This window comes from Strongylocentrotus purpuratus, unplaced genomic scaffold (genome assembly GCF_000002235.5).
Source record: "Strongylocentrotus purpuratus isolate Spur 01 unplaced genomic scaffold, Spur_5.0 spur5_scaffold_5, whole genome shotgun sequence".
Taxonomy (NCBI): domain Eukaryota; kingdom Metazoa; phylum Echinodermata; class Echinoidea; order Camarodonta; family Strongylocentrotidae; genus Strongylocentrotus; species Strongylocentrotus purpuratus.
In genome coordinates, this window is record NW_022145611.1 from 19,208,456 (window position 1) to 19,227,813 (window position 19,358).

General features: G+C 38.3%; 1 protein-coding gene across 1 annotated transcript; it reads left to right on the forward strand.

The window, feature by feature from the left end:
* Positions 1-9,488: 9,488 nt before the first annotated feature.
* Positions 9,489-13,610, forward strand: LOC115929596 (uncharacterized protein K02A2.6-like). Its single transcript, XM_030999118.1, has one exon. It carries the CDS (start codon positions 9,489-9,491, stop codon positions 13,608-13,610), a length of 4,122 nt encoding a protein of 1,373 aa, XP_030854978.1.
* Positions 13,611-19,358: the final 5,748 nt, after the last annotated feature.

Sequence of the window (19,358 nt, forward strand, 5' to 3'; positions counted from 1 at the left end):
GAGAATGATGGGATTTCCGAAATCAAATGTCCGTGAATTTCTAGACCTTTACGGTAAAAAAACGCGTATGTTTTGTTTATGTGGGTAATTTTTTAAAGTTTTTTTAAAAGTTCTTAAACACCACCACCACAATTTTGATATCATATGTATTTGGACTATAGAACGGTATATTTGTATCAATTTAAAATGGAAGTAGAGCAACGCTGTCTGTTAAATCCGATCTCGGATACTGACACGTATAAGGTGCAATGTTGTAATAATTCTCCACTTCATGGAAACTATACTGCGGGGCACAGTGGAATACATTTTCTTGATATTTTGCTTTGATATATTCTTCTGATGAAGAGGGAGAATGCCCCTGGAATTTATTTAACCCGGATGAGTTTCCCCTAAGGAAAGAAAACAATATTTCTTCATTGTAAGGGTTTCATTCGAAAGACTTGTCACCTTACTGAAAAACTTGCCTTTGAGTAACCTCTATATAAAAATATGTTTTTTCGCCTTTTTGTTTAGAAGGTTGAAGGTTTAAATGATGTTTTCAACTGATACTTAATAATTATTTATTCTGTTTTCATTTCTAATATTATGTATATTATTATCTTTGTATATTGTATAAACTAGCCCCATGGAAGACCAGCAGCAACAATATAGTTGAAGCTGAAAATGGGCTACCAGCCGTATTTTTTTTTCTCTGTATGATTACTTTGTATGTAATTTATTATACAGAAAAAAAAAACAACAACAAGCATATTTAAATAGATATGTTTTCCCGGTTTGATATTAATTTCATTTGAAATGATGATTTATTCATATTTTGTTTTACTCTATTGATTGAAATCGCAGATGTGCAGATATTCATTTTGTGTAGGAAACAATGTTGTGTCCGCTTTCTGGGTAAAATCGTTTTTTATTTCCTTCAAATTCTTAGAAGGAAGCTTGCATTACTTTTCGCCCAAAGCAATAGCAATTAGATGATCAAAAAAAGTAAACTCCTCGTACAAAGGGAGAGTCAAGTAGTACTTTTTGAAGAAATAAAGAATGTTTCCTCGGGGTAAGGATGTGACAATCCCAAGCTATTAAGAGATAAATACGGAGAAAAAAAATAGTGAGCCATTTTCCATTCAAGCGATTAAAACACGCTCTCTCTCCAGAGGGCTTTCTGAGAATATGTGACAAATCAATATTGAACTAACGCGACACTTAACAGGTTGGGTTGAATTTCTTCGAATAATGTGTCCATCGTGCACGTTCGCGCTAAAATATACAGCGGTTCATACTCATCGATCGTTGAACTTATTCCATTTACCCAGCGTAATCATGATATTGTATTTCGTTGCGTCAGCTCGTAAAAGTTTAGAGTATATTCTACTGACTGTATTAATACAATTTAACACCCACATTATCAAAGCCGGATGACCTTCAGTACCATTCTTTTCTTAAATGTCTTGTTATATGTCGAAATGATATTTTTTCTTTAAAACTGTCATCCGTTAAGGTAGATTATAATAGAACCTATATTTTCATTATTGTTTTAATTGACAATCTCGGCTCTAATCTAATTATTCCCATCTTCATCCATTTCCACACCCGTTCTCTACATCCATTCTCCTCCACCTGTTTCGGTCTCTTCTTCTCTTTACTGAGATGGCCAAACAAATTGTCGTTTAATGAGTAATTGATTCACACATTATTCATGATTTAGTTATCAAGTCTGTTGAATGAGCATAAATGATCACCATCTGTTTTCAGCATGTTCAGTATGATTTATTTCCATAACATACCAAAGAATATGAGTGATGTTTAATGTCTACCTACACACACTCTCGCCGAAAAGGTCTAAACCGTATAATGCTGAAACAATAAATGTCATATCTTGACATTAATTTCCCTACCTCGTACTTTCTGAATGTAGTCCCTCGTTATCTGCTTTTACCTTTTTTTTTTATACCTGGAATGGGAACATAATTGATTTTCTTCACACCGAGAGCCCCTCTGCAGGTGTCTTTTGCTCTAGCCTCAAGCTAACTTAGACGGCTAATAAACAAGCGAAAAAGAAGAAAAAAAGTGGCATTTATGGGGCGATGATCATCATCGCCGAGAAGCATCGTCTGGATTAGAGCGCGCGTTTGAAAGGATTCCAGTCTGAAAGCTGGCATCCATCATTAGATGTAGTTGTACAATAATGCTGCTTTGAATCTAGGTCTCAGATAACAATTGTTCCAAATATTTAGATCAAAAACCGGGGACCGAAGTTCATGGCCCTGTTTCATAAAACTTGCTATCAATTAAATTTCAGTAGCTTATGCCACTGAAATTAAGGCATTCGATTGGCTGAGAGCAGTTTGTCATATAATTTTAGCACTACATTATTGATAACACGTTTTATGAAACAAGGTGCGGGGTGCTAGCGAATGTACAGCTAGCTTAACGTAAAGATGGGGCGGTTTTGTCCGCAAATGGAACAAAGTTTTAACGCGTTATCCATTCTCGAGTGTGAAACAAGTATATAATTATCATCTTAAATTAACTTATCATTAGAAGATATTTAATTCGTTCTGTAGATAGCCATCGAGAATGAAGTCGGTCAAATTGAGATTTATGCTTCTTGAAAATGGGGTTATGTCTATTATTGGGTTGGTCTATATTGATTCTAACGAGTCTTATGGCTAAAAATATTAATTATTAATTATTGTATCGTATACAAACATTGTGTGATTTAACGATAAAGGGGTTATCGTGCATAAATAAAATGACATATTCCCATTTAAACAATGCACAATGCCCTTAAAAGCGTTAAAGAGCTAAAAATGACTATACAGACAAACTTCAAGACAATAAATATGGCATTCAAGTTAATGTAAAACGAGGGATGAGCTGCATCACAGTTGGTTTTGTACTTTTCATCAATCAAGCTAGATTTTGATGCCAACATTTTCATGTAATTAATATCCTGTGTTTTTTTCCCATATGCGAGGCTTAATAGATGAAATGAGTCAACTACTATTAAATATGCCAGATGATAATTTCAGTTTTTTTTTATACCAGATTGAAACACAAGCTAAAAAACCTGAATCGGAAAAGCACTTGTACTTTTTTTTCTTCTAATCTTCCAACTGAATACCAATGAAAAATTGAAAGCAATTGAATATATCAATATATATTGTAGACTCTTGCGGTATTTCGGAAAACAATCGTTGATTTTGGGTGCTTCGCGGTATTTTTCACGCTTCTGTTTAGTAGGGCTACCAGTTAATGGGATATTTAATCATTTTACTTCGACTGACAAGAAGGATCCATTCACTGTGGCAGTTGTTCAGGGCTCACTTACGAAAGGTTGATTCCATTATCCTGGCAATATTCTCCCTCTTCCCCTATTATCCGCCATTGTCGTTTCCTCGATATACCGAGAAATTGAAGACAGAGAGAGAATTCCATACGAAGCATCGTCTGAGGGATTGATGGTGGAGATAAAGAGCAAAACGTAAAGGAGAATAAAAAGATGGTCTCTCAAACGTGCCCTGGACCCACATTTCTCGCTGATTTCTCGTGACTTGTAGATACTGTTAATGACATTCGCCTTTAGACATCAATTAACTATCTGCAATGTCCGGCTTAGTCTATAAAGATACGATCTCGAGAACAGAAGTGGAATGGACCCATTCAAAAAGTGCGAAAGATAAAGTTCATTCTTGAGGGAGTTGGGGGGGGGGGGGTGGTACAGAAAACGTTGTATCGACTTCAACGTCGTCACTGATTTGATGGAGAGAAAAAGAAAACTAGGCCATAGAAAACTTTTGGAGAACGCCAACAAAAAGTTCACTTTGAATTCTAGAGAATATTTCTTTTAAAGAAAATACCACATTTCATCCAACTCCGAGTCTGAAAGTGAGAAGTTTAGATTAAGATTGGTTGATCATTTTCTCAATCTACTGATGGCCAAACCAATTATTATTTGCGCTGTAAGCTATTAGAAATATTGCCTATGTAAGGCGTAAATTACAAAAACCTGTGATAGCGTTTTTGATAGCTGAAATTAGTTTGAATCCGGAAATACTCTTTTGTGTATACCAGAATGAAAGGAACCTTGATTAAAAAAAACAATGCCACGTTGTATTCTCAAGGTACATGTATACATTATACCGTTTAATTCTTTACGCTTAAAATACGAATGACATCGTATTATTTAATACAATTTAATGATTTAGGTTTATTTTTGAAACTGTTCTATGATATGTCATACACAATGTTGTAAAATATTTCTTAAGAAGCAAACGATAAGCTGATTTCGATGGAAGTCAGAAGACGATTGAAAGGTTCGGGAGCATCGCAAATGTCCTTTAGCAGACTGATACATGGTTTACAATAGTTAGGGAGCCCCAGAGTAAACACGTTGTGATGGATTATGATGAAGCCAGAATCCAAGGAAGATGTGAGACAGTGTTGCCCCATTTGTAAGATTTTCTGGGTTAACATTAATTTGACATCTCGTATGGAAAGAAACAACAATAGAGACGAATATGATTTTATCCCCTTTGTCGCAGATTCGGTGTGTTATTTGTAGTTGCTTTGTCTGTGGTGTGTTATATTAAATTTGGAATTGGGAAATACAAAACCAATTTTTCAAGCAAAACGTTGAAGTCAAAAGGAATTTATTAAACAGGAACTTGGGAAGAACATGAGTAAATGAAGAAGCACATAAAGATAAAAACTTAGCATCGCTCCGAACCATTCGAGTTGTTCGTTATCAAGTATTAAGGTCGGCAGAACAGGTGGTGGATATAGAGTGGAAAAGGACGAGACTGATTTACGATTTAAGACAGAGTCCGAGGCATATTACCAGGGGAGATTCGTGTTAGCGATGTTTTAATCAAACTCCCTCGTAATCCGACACAATGTTTATCTAAAATCGGCAATGATGTACCCTTTCAGTGAAGTTTACGACAGCCATAATTCAAGAATTATCGCATAAGCATGAGCTGTCTCCTCCAGGGAGGTTCCTTAAATATTATCCTCAGAGCGGCGTCGTATAGCCTGCAGATGTCTGTTTAATGAAAGCCTAAGGAAGATACGATGGCGATTGAAGCTTGAAAAGAAGAAGAGAAACTGTACAGTGCATGTTTCGGGCTGATTGATCATCCCCGTAATGTTAAATTGTTAGGAATATCAATGACAGGACTGATACTAGTACATATCGGATATGATGCGTCAGAAATGTTTGAAATACATGCGCAGGCTACTTAACTTTGACAAAAGCTTTTCACGAACTCGTTATGTATTTGCTGTATCAATATCAATTTCGAACTTGATATTATTTCTAATACCTCTGATTTCCCTGGAGATCACAAAAGGCGGAGATCTATTCCTCCCATGATCTGGCTGAACAAGAAAAAAAATCGCGAGTAACTTCTATTTTTCTAGACAACTTTTTCGCGTTTTGAATATCAATGCTACTTTTCTTCTTCTTCGCACATACTCTCGTTGATCCAATACCAACTCAATTATATACAGCTTAGAATGTAAACGCATATTTTCACTACTGGCCACGTGATTATGACAAGCGTCTTAGGAGAAATAAAAAGGTGAAGAAAAATGAAGCTTTCTTGCGCTCCATGGTGTCTAGGTTATCAGGGTGATTTAATGGACAACTCGAGAAACAGTGATAAGTTGTCGCAACCCGATACATAACACTATGAATTCATCACGTTTTCATCTCCATTTCAGTAAACGTATCCAGAATTCTATACCGCCAGAAGGTCGCCTGGGAATTTTGCAAGGGGGTGATGTGGGTCAAAACCTAATGAAACCTCCGAAATCCTCGAAAATCTGATGGAAATTACTGTTTGACAAAGGTGTGTAGTTTGCCAGGAATTGCGCCACGAGTTGGTGTTGAAATTTGAAGCATTTCAACCATCCGCAGAAATCGAGTTAGGAATAGTTGATGAAATATGCCCAAGCAATCACAATATGAAATCCGATTCCTATATCAATATGATATGATATAGTTTGAAATCTTGTAATTTGTTACTAGGAAAGAATGGTTACTATACGTAGGCCTAAATGTTCCATATTCTACTTACTTCTTAGCACTGACGTCATCATAAGTCCACCCTTTGAAATTTCGCGAAATCTAATGGTTAAAAAGTTTTAAATTCTGTGTCACTGTTCCTGTTTAATAGGAAAATATAGTCATTATAAAATCAAGACGGAAGAGTTTGACATGGTTTTCAAATATCAAATGGTATATCAGACGGCCGCCTTCTGCTCGGGATCTATGTATGCATGGTATATTAGCTATTTACATCTGCTTAACATGCTTTTAAGACATATTTTTAGTTTAAGAAACATCTTTATCCATTGTTTTCTGGTATTTGATTTAGCAACTGATCAACACCATTACATTTTATTTTGTGAAATGTATATCACTGCTTTTTTCAGCAAAAGGAATACACCAAAATATCATCACAAAAGCACGTGTCAACATCAATACAATTACATTCTTAGTATAACCCACACTATGAACACGATGGACAAAGAAAGAGGACAAAATATACAGTTCCTCATTCTACCCTCAACAATTGCTGTGGTAGACAAAGGAACATCCCTTCACTGCTATTATGTAAAAATGTGTTGAACAGGTGTCACATGCATATTCACATGTTCTACACATTTTTACATAATAGCAGTGAAGGGATGTTCCTTTGTCTACCACAACAATTGTTGAGGGTAGAATGAGGAACTGTATATTTGTCCTCTTTCTTTGTCCGTCATGTTCATAGTGCCTTGTAGCTATAACTCTCTATTGCGCAAGCGCATAGTTTTTATTTCTATATTCTCGGATGTAAACGTGTTTCTAGAACTTCCTCATCTGTAATTCGGAATAATAACCGCGCAGTTATGAGAGCTTGTGTTTACAAAATTCACATGCTCATGGTGAAGAAAACCGAGAACAAACCACAATTATTGCCAGTTTTAAATCCGGTAAGATACCCTGTATTTCAACCCCAATTCGAACGAAAATTCGTTTGATCGTGATTGGACACAATTTCGCAAAAGTGCAAAAGGCTTTTTGCGGCCCTTATCGGATATATGGATATTACACATCTACAACTTCCCATGCCATTTCCATATGGCATATGGAAGGCCGTATTGCATAAACATCAACTGAAGCGCACTTTTTTCTATTAGCAAGTTTATCTAAAGTTTAAATTATCAATTTTAGGACTGTAATATGAGGTATCTATATTCAAATGGTTTCCGATGCACTGACTAGAATCCGATAGAAAGTGATTTACATTCAACTGTACATAATTATGAATGAAATGATAGGCCTTTAATGTAATAACATAAAATGAATTTCCATGTATGACCATGTAGAGCAATACTGATGTACGAATATACATAATGTAAATATTTCGTCAGCCATTTGTCTTCATTCTTCATATAAAATCAAAATTTAAAGTAATATCTAATCTGTTATACCATAACCTTTTATGTCCAATTTGACATACGAATATTGTTAGAATAATATTTATTAAACCATTCAATTGTAGGACGAATGAATAAGTAGATTTATATTTTGCTGTGATCTGATTCTGTGATCATTCCATTTAGTATCATGCACGGTTAAAATATATAATATCGACCATTTGAAATGCTTGTAATAAAATATTACAAAATATATATCCGATATATCCGACTGCCATCCTGTACGTAGATTGTAGAAGGCATATGAATACAGTACTTCGTATTTTGCATTGGTTGTAGCCATCGATGAACATTTAAATTGCCCTTAATTTGAAAAATATTGGAATCAGAGTATGATGTTACGAATGAATATATGTTCATTGATTGGTGGGCGTTTTTTCTGTTTGGGTTTGATTCTCTGCATTGGTTTGTTCTATGAGGGGAAATAAATCGAATTACACTAATTTGACCTGCGATGCATTGTGCCAATCTATTCAGGACTTTTTTGACGTTAATATGAACTTTGGGATTCATTCGCGAGTGGCATGTGGACAGAGATATGTATATTTTACACCATGTTTGCCGTGTTTATGTAAGGTAAATTTGTTATCATTTGCAATGCTTTTACCCTAGGATGTATATCTGTAGGTTTGAATAATGAATAAAATGGAGTCATAATTTTAGATTTGGAACATGCCTGTATAATGTTGATAATCAAACATAAAAATAGAATCGAATATCAATCGATGAAGTTGATAGCTTTACTATAATAAATCAAACATGATAGTGGTTCCAAAAGCACCGATAAGAAAGATACTTGTCTTTTTTCTCTTTTGAATAATGAAAACATTGGACTTTTAATATTATTGTAGCATGCTTGATTCCTTGTTTTAAGTTACTTTATGTAATATTTATCTTGGTTTCGTGTGGTTTTCATTCTCTACGGACTGGATGTTTACAAGTTTATGTACAGTTCCCACCGTATGTTCACTTCGATGTCATCACATCAATGTATAGTTATATTCGACCGATTGCCTTTAAAATTGTGCATATTTTAAGTAAAGCAGTCACGGTTTCTAATGCTCGAAATGCTTCGTGATTCCATAATATATTTCTAAGCCTATTTTTGACACTTATCATAAATATAGATTTTGTAAATGTTGCTCACAATCCATTTGTATTCTATTTCTCGATCGGGTGTTTATGTTGTACCATCCGTAATTGATGATTTTGGTACCATCTCTTTAAACGCATGGTCCGGGCATCTAGCTACCTAGCATTGAAGTTCTATTTTCTATGTTTTAATGTGTACGTATGTCCTGAAAATGACATTCATCTACCACTTCTGGAGCAAATAGAATTATCGACCATTTTATACCGGTACTTCTACGTCGAACCAGTCTCTCCATCTCATTATACCATTCACTCGTGAGGCATATTTGGGTCATTATTTACGCACGCCTTAACGCACACCCACAAGCACACCCTCGTTCACTTTGCTAGTCTCAGTCCCCCAACATTTGGTACTTGAAGTAACCATTGAATCAGACAATCAAAATGTATAATACTACTCAGAGATAACCTCAGCTAGTTTGGTTTGAATCGGAGCTTCTGTAATGAACTTAGCACATAATATGTTTTGCTTAAAGAGTTTGAATAATTGATGCATGTTTTAAAAACAGAGCAATTCTTCGTTGTTATATCTTATGATCAGAACTATATTTCATCATGCGTATTCACATGTAACACATTACGCACCAATTGTAAACGTATGCATGCACGTATCACTCCGCAGACAACCCGACAAACATGGAGTAAATAAATACACAGTAAACCTGAACATCACGTCTAACTTGGCTACTTTATTGACTCGTATAGAACACATAAAGACATAACATGGTGGCAGCGGTAAACCATAACCAGAAAACAGTGCCTTTGTTGTGATTCAGGAACTAAATATGCTCGAAAATTGACATTTCTAGCATCGATCGTCAGCGTCTTCGGACTCCGGCGAAAAATCCAAGATGGCGGCCGCCAGTGCTGCAGCCGCAATGAATCTTCATCCTGCGATGAACTGGGACGCCGACGATGTGGTGGAAGCATTCAAGAAATTCAAACAGAAAAGTCAACTAGCATTCAAGAGCTTCCTGAAAGGTTCAACAACTGAGGAACAGGTCAGTTATATCCTGTTATGGTCTGGAGAAAGGGGATTAGACCTGTACAATAGTTGGGACATGCCAGAGCCCGACTGCAATGATCCAATAAAAGTCCTAGAAAAATTCGAAACACATCTAGAGCCTAAATCAAATCACAGGATCCGTAGATATGAATTTCAGAGCCTCAGGCAAGAGCCACAAGAAACAGTTGACAATTTCCTAGCCAGGCTGAAGAATGTTGCAAGTAAATGCAAATTCAAAGATGAGGAAGAGAGGCTTGTAGACCAATTCATATGGGGATGTGTGCATCCAGAAGTCCAAAAGATGCTCATAGGCAAGGATGCTCTCAAGTTGAAAGATGCAACAGACACCGCTAGAGCACACGAAGCGACGAAAAAACAGATGGCCACACTCTCGCCCCAGGCCTCCAGCAAGATAGATGTTGTCTCAAAGCAGCCATGGCAAAAGAGCCAACAAACTTGCAGAAATTGTGGACTGGTTCATAGCTTTGACGACCGACAGAAATGTCCAGCATTCGGGAAGGAATGCAGAGCGTGTGGAAGGCTTCATCACTGGGAAAAGAAATGCAGGTCAGGCAAACCAGACAGAAAGACCCAATTCCAGAAGAGTGATAGAAAGAAAGCTAACAAATTCAAACGTAAAGAAATACATGCTCAACAAGAGGAAGATGACACATCAGAGGATGAATTCTTGTCAGTGGGCATGATCAAAGTCCATGAGATGGAGAGTAAGAACAGCGACGAGGATGATGAGGCATACAGTACAATCCAAATTCAAAAGAAAGTGGGCAAGAAACGAACATTCATCGATCTGAGGGTAAAAGTTGACACCGGAGCCCAGAGTAACCTTTTGCCTATCAGCCTCTATAGCAGGATGTTTCCAGAGCACATGGCACAAGCTGACAAAATCAAAGACGGAATCCTCACTCCCAGTAAGGTAATTCTGACTGCATATGGAGAGCACGTTGTTCCACAACTGGGCAAAGCAACAATTGCAGGGAAACACAATGAAAAAGAGGTTAACTGTACCTTCTATGTGGTCAAAGCAGAAGGACCTGCAATCCTCGGACTAAGCAGCTGTCGAAAGCTCAAAATTGTAACGCTGAACCTTGCAGTCGTGACATCATCACCCAGAATCGACAAAGACATGCCAATAAAGGACAGGCCTCCTATCAGAAGCAAAGCCGAGTTGATCAATATGTACCCAGAATGCTTTGATGACACAGTCGGTTGCTTTGACTACCAATACCACATAACAGTTGATCCAAATGTGCAACCGGTGGTCCACCCGCCTCGCCGTGTTCCCCTGGAGTTGAGGGAAAGACTGAAGACGCAACTTGAGGAGATGGAAGCCAAAGGCATCATCACTAAAGTCACACAACCAACTGACTGGGTAAACTCGATCGTCGTGAAGGAAAAACCAAATGGCAAGCTTCGCATATGTCTAGACCCAAAAGACCTGAATAAGGCGCTTAAACGTGATCACTACCCTACTCCGACCCTTGAAGAAATTACACCTTCATTGGCTGGGTCCAAAGTCTTCAGTAAATTGGATGCCAGCAACGGGTATTGGAACATAAAGATCACTGAAGAGTCGTCTATGCTCACCACTTTCAATACACCCTTTGGGAGATTCCGATTCAACCGTCTTCCATTTGGGTTGAGGGTCAGTCAAGACGTCTTTCAGAGACAGATAGACGAGACATATCAAGGCTGCAAAGGAGCAGTGGGGATAGCTGATGACATACAGATCTATGGAAAGGATGAAACCACACATGACTACAATCTTCACGAGGCTATGGAGAAGACCAGGAGAGCAGGCATCAAGCTCAACGTAGATAAATGTGTGATCAAAGAGGATGAGTGCAAGTTCTTTGGGTTGATCTACTCTGCAAACGGAGTGAAGCCAGATCCTGCAAAAGTGGAAGCGATCAACCACATTGAAGCTCCCAAAGACAAGAAAGAGCTGAGAAGCTTCCTGGGCCTCATCCAATACATGGGTATCTTCATACCCAAGCTTGCCGATCACACTGCCAATCTCAGAGAACTGATGAAAGAGGACGCTGAATATGCTTGGTGTGCTTCACACACCAAGGACTTGAATGCAATCAAGCAACTCATCAGCAAAGAGACAACTTTGCAGTACTACAACAGACACAAACCAGTAGTGTTGCAGGTTGATGCCTCTATGAAAGGAGTTGGTGCAGCATTGATGCAAGAGGGCAGACCTGTAGCCTTTGCATCGAAAGCTCTCACATCAGCAGAAACAAGGTATGCAAACATCGAAAGAGAGCTCTTAGCTGTAGTATACGGCTGTGAAAAATTCCATACATACCTTTATGGCCGAAGTTTCATCATTGAATCTGACCATCGCCCTCTTGAGCAGATAGACAGAAAGAACCTCACTAAAGCACCAGCCAGGCTGCAGAGGTTACTATTGAGACTACAGAGCTATGACTACAGCATCACCTACAAGCCAGGAAAGGACCTACTACTGGCGGATGCTCTATCCAGACTGTCACCACATGACAAACATGAGATGGATGGACTGAGTGTTAAGATCCATCACATTGTGAGTGTGACAAACAACAAGCTGGACAAAATCAGAGACAAAACCAGCAGAGACGAGGAGCTCCAGCTACTCGCCCAGACAGTCACGCAGGGGTGGCCAGAGAAGAGACACCAAGTACAACCCCTCATTCGAGAATACTGGGCCATCCGCGATGACGTATCAGTGGAGAATGGAGTACTGATGGCAGGATCTCGAATAATCATACCCCGAACCATGCAACAAGAGATCCTTACTAAGATCCACCAGGGACACCTAGGTATGGAGAAATGCAAACTCAGAGCAAAATCAGCAGTGTACTGGATAGGCATGTACAAGGACATAGAAAAAACGGTAACTGCATGCCACACCTGCCAAAAGTACAGAAACTCTCAACAGAAGGAGGAGATGATACCTAGTCACATCCCAAGCAGGCCATGGCAGACCATAGGAGTAGATCTGTTCACAGAAAACCAAGAATGGTATTTGATATTGGTCTGCTACTACTCCAAATTCCCATTCGTGAGAAAGGTGAAGGACTTGAAAGCCACAACAATAACTTCCGTGGCTCGAGGATTATTTGCAGAACAAGGGATACCAGAACAGATTATCTGTGACAACGGAACCCAATTCACTTCTCAGGAATTCAAGAAGCTAGCCACTGAGTATGGGTTCACGATTACGACTTCCTCACCATACTATCCCAAAGGCCATGGGTTTGTGGAAAGACAAGTGCAGACAGCAAAGAAAACACTGATCAAGTGTAGAGAAATGAAAGAAGATCCACATCTGGCACTTCTGTCCTTGCGAGCAACACCACTGAAGGCTGATATGAAATCCCCAGCAGAGATGCTGAATGGCAGGAAGTACAAAACCACTCTGCCAACAAGGATTCAAGGTCCTATTGACCAAGAGGAGACAAGAGCCAAGCTAGAAGCAGCCCAAGCAGAAGGACAGAGGCACTACAACAAACATGCACAAAACTTACCTGAGCTTCTTGATGGACAAAATGTGCATGTTCAAGACCCAATATCCAAATTATGGATCCCAGCAAAGATCATCAGCAAAGCCGAAACTCCAAGGTCCTACATCATCGAGACGGAGACTGGCAGGCAGCTGAGACGAAACCGGGTCCACATCCGCCCAACACCTACAACTCCAGTAGCAACACCTACAACACCACTAGCAACACCAACAACATCATCTGCAACTCCCGCAGCAAGTACAACAACAGCACCTGAAATAGATGACAACGCTAACAATACACGCACCACCAACCAGATGACACCACAACAAGGGACAACCTCTGGACAGAATTCATCCCAACAACCAAGCGCTACAGCAACACCACAGGCACCGCAGACCACAACACAGTCAACTAGGTGGAGAAGCAACATCTTGCCACCAACGCGTTACCGCTAGTTTTGGAAAAGAAATATCAAGCACAGAGGATGGATGCAGATAGGCTAGTTATGTTAGGAAGCAGATTACCAAGTCATGGGCAGAATAATCCCATGGTATCTGCTATAGGATTGTCACCCTCGCTCTGGCAATCCAATAGTGTTTATAGAAATAGTGTTTTTAGTGAGTTTTCATGTTAGGAAGCAGATTACTATAATGTGGGCAGAATAATCCCACGGTATCTGCTATAGGATTGTCACCCTCGCTCTGTCAATCCAATAATGTTAAAATAGGCTGTTTCATTCTTTTACATTTTTGATAAGTGTTATCACAAAGTTATTATAGTTGAGTTAGTCAGGAGCTGATTTTAGGACTATTCGCAAAGTCTACATTACCAAAGTCTAACAGGACACAGCAAACTCTGAACTTTTGAACTCATTGAACCATTTCATCTTACAGGAATTCATTTTAAAGATAAACCTAGAAAGGCTTATTTTTATTAGAAAGGGGGATGTTATATCTTATGATCAGAACTATATTTCATCATGCGTATTCACATGTAACACATTACGCACCAATTGTAAACGTATGCATGCACGTATCACTCCGCAGACAACCCGACAAACATGGAGTAAATAAATACACAGTAAACCTGAACATCACGTCTAACTTGGCTACTTTATTGACTCGTATAGAACACATAAAGACATAACATTCGTCATCTTCAAAGTCGAGGTCTTGAGACTGTTACGCTTGTGAGAGGATGCAAACAGAAGTCAGGAGAGAAAACGTGATCTGGATCTCGAATTAGCGGCGTGTTTTTTTCGCCTCCGTCTGATCTATGACATTAAAGGCCGCCCATATTTGTTAAGACATTAAATGAAGAACGGAGAGCTAGGCATCTCGACCAGCCTGCGCAGGGATACCTAATTCTCATCAGATGTGATGAAATGAGGTCCTGACGCCGTCTCATGACGAAGCGGATCATAATGACCACGCTTCAAAAGATGATGTTCTAGTGTATTGACTTAAGGTATGAAAAGGCTGCCGATTTGCAATTCATTCAGCAGCATAAAGGTCACGTGAACCCAAGGGAAAATGTGTTTGTAGATTAGTATTTGGATTCTGGAGTGTTATTTAATTCGAAAGCAGTGTGGGTGGAGAGTGTGGACTGTTCTTTTGTTGCTGCTTGCACGTGTGGCTTTGGTTCCAGTTCAAATCTTTGAATTGAAGAATTGATGCCGTTTTTTTAAAGCCGTTCCTATAGGCTTGGTATTCGGTGAAATCATGTCTGTGAATTGAACACTTTTGTCTGAGGCTTGTCCAGTGCTTCAATGAAAGGAGCACAATGCAAACAAAAAAGACTAGACAGCCAGTCGAACAAGAGAGCAATCATGACAAGGAGTGGCCACGTGACTCTGCATGCTCGATTTTATTCTCTCTTGAAGAATATTTTTCTGATGTCACGTTAGATATGCTTGTACATCAAGTTCTTCTCAGTCTTAATGCAGTTTAAAAAATACAAAAATACAACAAAGGTCAGGATGATGACCACGAATGTTCCTTGATCACTTATGATCACGGTCTGTAACTTGTTTGCTCTTAAATTGCAAGTGCGATACAATGTTGTCGCCACACACATACAATCAGTTTGACCATAAAGAAGAATAATGGATTTAATGATGAATTATCTTTTCTATTTCACTATTTGTCTATGATATCCGTCCGAGGGTAAGAGCACTTCTCTTCAACGGTTGGCTCGATGGATATACGACGCTTGTAGAATAACATATGATTCATTTTAGTATTGATTTGTTCTTGCTATATGATACCATTATCAGCGTCCTCTGTAGTATGAATCTCCCTGCCTCAGGTGATCCTTTGTTTTTATCACACCTGATCCATCAACTATCCTTCATCAATATGTCTATCATCCAATCTGTTGTCTTGAAAAGGTCATGGAGGTAGAACTGAAATTACTGCCATACATCATTCTACTCCACACAACAATAACCCAAAGTATGGCCCATATTGAATCCATATTAATATATTATGAATAGCAGTTAATAAGATTGGTATTAACTGCGGGATTAGAATTCGGATTAGAGTTTGGTATTAGTATTGGTACTGGTGCTGTTATTGGTAATGGCATTGGCAGCGATACTGGTACTGCTGTTAGTGTTAGTTTTGATATTTGTTTGGGTATTGACAAATTGGTATTGGCGTTGGTAATGTCATTGGCATTGGTATCGGTATTGATATTGGTATTGGTAATGATAGGAATATTTATATCGGAGCAGGGATTACTGGTATGTAACTATATTTACAAATATTGGTATAGGTATGTTTTGGTACATAAATCGGCATAATTGGTACTTTTATGGTTGTCATTGGTCTTGATATTAGTATCAGCTTGGTCGCAAAGAGCAATACAAAAACTTTTTGTAAAGCACTATCCATCTCTTTTGGAACACATTCTATCGAAAATATGATAGATTAGACAACGAATATTTCAATCTAAAGCAAAGTTTAACCAATCACAGTATTGGGCAAACGGCTACTTCCGGGTCTGTTCAATGAAAGAACTGAAAATATGGCTTAACATTTAAACGGTTAACCGAATCCAAACGTGTTCTATGGACATAAATTTCTAACTGATATTCGTGGTCTTTGTAGTTTGTATATGTTCGTGTTCGCATGGTAACGCACGACGTCATTGTAGTTTGGATTTTAGCCGATTCTGCGAATGAGTTTGTCGTTATGATGGAGTATTCAGATATCACTACTAATTAATTGGTATCTCGGTCATTATATATGGACGATGACTTGCCCCGCGAGAGACCATTGTCATGATTATCGGTAACCTCATTGCCATGATTACCGTACTGCATCCTGTATCTGACTATCGAGTCATTCTCTTTAATTTGGGATGCGTTAATAATGAAATGATTTATGTAAATGGTCCGGATGAGGGAAAGACATTGTACAAGCATATTTTACGTGATGTATGTTGATGCTTTAAATAAAGTAGAAATAGAAGAATTTTCTAAGAAATTGGTGTCGTGTCTTGGTATTGATATGCTGTCTTGATATTGAAGGAACAATAAGGATGAGCAACTAAAAATGAAAAGACAAAATCATGAAGGAAGTGTGTTTCTTCCCCGTCATTGTTGTACTTCATTATTACAATGATTAGATAAGGGTAACATCTGTATGTAGTGGGGAAGAGAGCCTGCGGCTACGATTCATATCTGATCTACTATAACTGTTATTATTGGCATCGTTTTCAACAACAACAAAATATTGTCATCATCATTTTGGGTGGCTTGTACAGTAATTCTGTTCCAGTAGGCATCATGTTATTGCGGAGAACTTGCCTTTTGTGCATAATGACATCAATATGTTACTTGACATAATCGTTAAATTGAATGAAAATAGAATTGTTTGAAAAAACAGCACAAAGTTGTAGAGGAGATATTGCACCAACACCAAAATACTTGTAAGAGATACCTGTGTATCCTTATGAAAAAGGTTGTTTGATAAGATGGTGTATACGCCAATGGTAATACTGTAACTCTTGGAGTAATCGCACTGCGCCTGCGCACACGACCGTGCGAATTTTATGAACACCTTTCCTCTGCGGGGTGCTCCCGCTGAAATCACACTGCTCACTCGCGGAAGACGGAGGAGCAGCACAGGCGGAGAGGCTGGCTGGCTGGCTGCTCATGGATTTACACCAGATCGAGTAGCAGCTAGTTGCTCTAGATCACCTGGCACAGTTTGTTTTTACCACCAGTTCAAACTGTTTCACGCTTGCCCCGCTTATAAGGAATACGCCGATGGTCCTTTCCTCTCAAAGTTGGCCGATCAACAAGCCGAGCAGAGGTCATTCAGACCGTCCAAGCAGTTTACTATTCAGCAGCTAATATTCATCCGACAAACAGAGATTGTGATTATATCGAACGCTTATTTGGTGGATGTGACAATATCATGGCCATGTGTCCTTTTTTATCTCTTGAATATTTTGCTATTCTTGCCTAAACATGGACAGTGCTTGGTGAGTACTTGTTGAAATATTCTTTCAGTTTCGTTGGCATGTGGGCCTACAAATTGTGATTGGGTTAAACGTACTGTATCACGAACTTTGTTCTAAATTATTTTTCATTTCATTTACTTTTGCTATTTCTTTAACATTGATCTGACAAAATATTCAATTTGAAAATTGAGAAACCATACCCCAAAATAATCAGAAAAGGTCATTTCGGTGTATTATAATGGTTGTTAGTGATTTAGAAACGACCAGTAATAGCAACTTGAAATAACTGCTGGTAGATATAATTATGTATAATGTTATTTTTTGTTCGTTTGGTACGATCTCTTGCTCAGTCCTTAATGTGAAAAACCAATCCTTTTGTAATGTTACCGATGCTTCACTTACAAAGTTCTAAAAAAAAACAAGTGAAATGCTTACATTTTAATTTCATTTCGTTCATTGTAGATACCATATGAGTTCCTTTAATGAATATTTTTTCTTAACATATTTGCTTACTTTAATCAGAATATATTCACCGCAGACAATTACACCTTGCGAGTGGTGTATACCGCAGTGGGTTAGACTACTAAATGTCGTTTTTATATCTTGCCGCGTTCTTGTGAAAAATGCTTCAACAAATCTTCAAGTTAGCTCCAGTGTTTGTCTACAGTCAAATGTTGGTAATGACCACGGTTTTAAGAGCATCAAGTAATCAGATCAACGCTATCATAAGATTATTCATGTACTTTGATGCTGTCAAAGGATGATTATGTCGCGCAGGATCACTCCTCAAGAAGCTGTAATATGTGCATCGCTTACGTAATCTTCTATGTAAATTCAATGCTTTGCATTTAAACCAGTCAACGGACGGCATAAGGATGACAACCTTACAACTATTATAAAACAGTCAGTAATACCATGGACTTCCCCAACTTTAACAACTTTTATGCTATCAACTCAAATTAAATTCGACCTTACGCTTTCAAAGCTCAACTTACATATTTTGGCCTACGGGTTTCACTGGTGCACCCGGTGATGCTAGTATTATCAAAATGGTGATTTTAGGAGATTAGACAGCGGCCAGCCTGTATTATAACAGACCCACCACGGTGTATTTTCAATCTGAAATTATTTTCTAGCACCCCGACTCAAAATGCAATCCCGTGAAATCGATCGCCCACCTATAGCTACATCTCAAGTCGTGTTAACTCCTCGTCATATTGAAATCATCGCGGATTTCCACTCCAGAAAATCCATATATATTCTGCCTCTTCCACTCTGCAAAATGCAGCATTGGACGGTGAGATCGATCAATGTGAGTTGCAATAAACGTAGATTGATCGATATGGCTGGAGGGGATTCGTTCGAAACAGAAAGCATCAGATATGAACATGATAAAGAAATATAAAGCTTTTTTGAGAGAAACAGTAAGAACATAGATGGTATAGGACAGGGAAAAAGAGGAGACAGAGAACAGAAGACGATAGATATAGAGATACAACTTTTTATATTAAGGGGGGGGGGAAAAGACCTTATAGCTGGAAGAGCGTAACGATCTGCCTCGTTTGCTTTACTATGTAAAACAAATACGATTTTTTTTTTTTTTTTTTTTTTTTTTTTTTTTTTTTTTAATGCTGGACGTTGTGCGTCATTTCCTATTTGACAGTAATGTTGTGTTATATGTATAAATTATTGATTGTGCTACCATGCGCATAAACAGTATTTAGAGCCATAAA

What these genes read in the sequence shown, in the direction of transcription:
- LOC115929596 (XM_030999118.1), top strand. Translation starts at nt 9,489, where the DNA reads ATGGCGGCCGCCAGTGCTGCAGCCGCAATGAATCTTCATCCTGCGATG.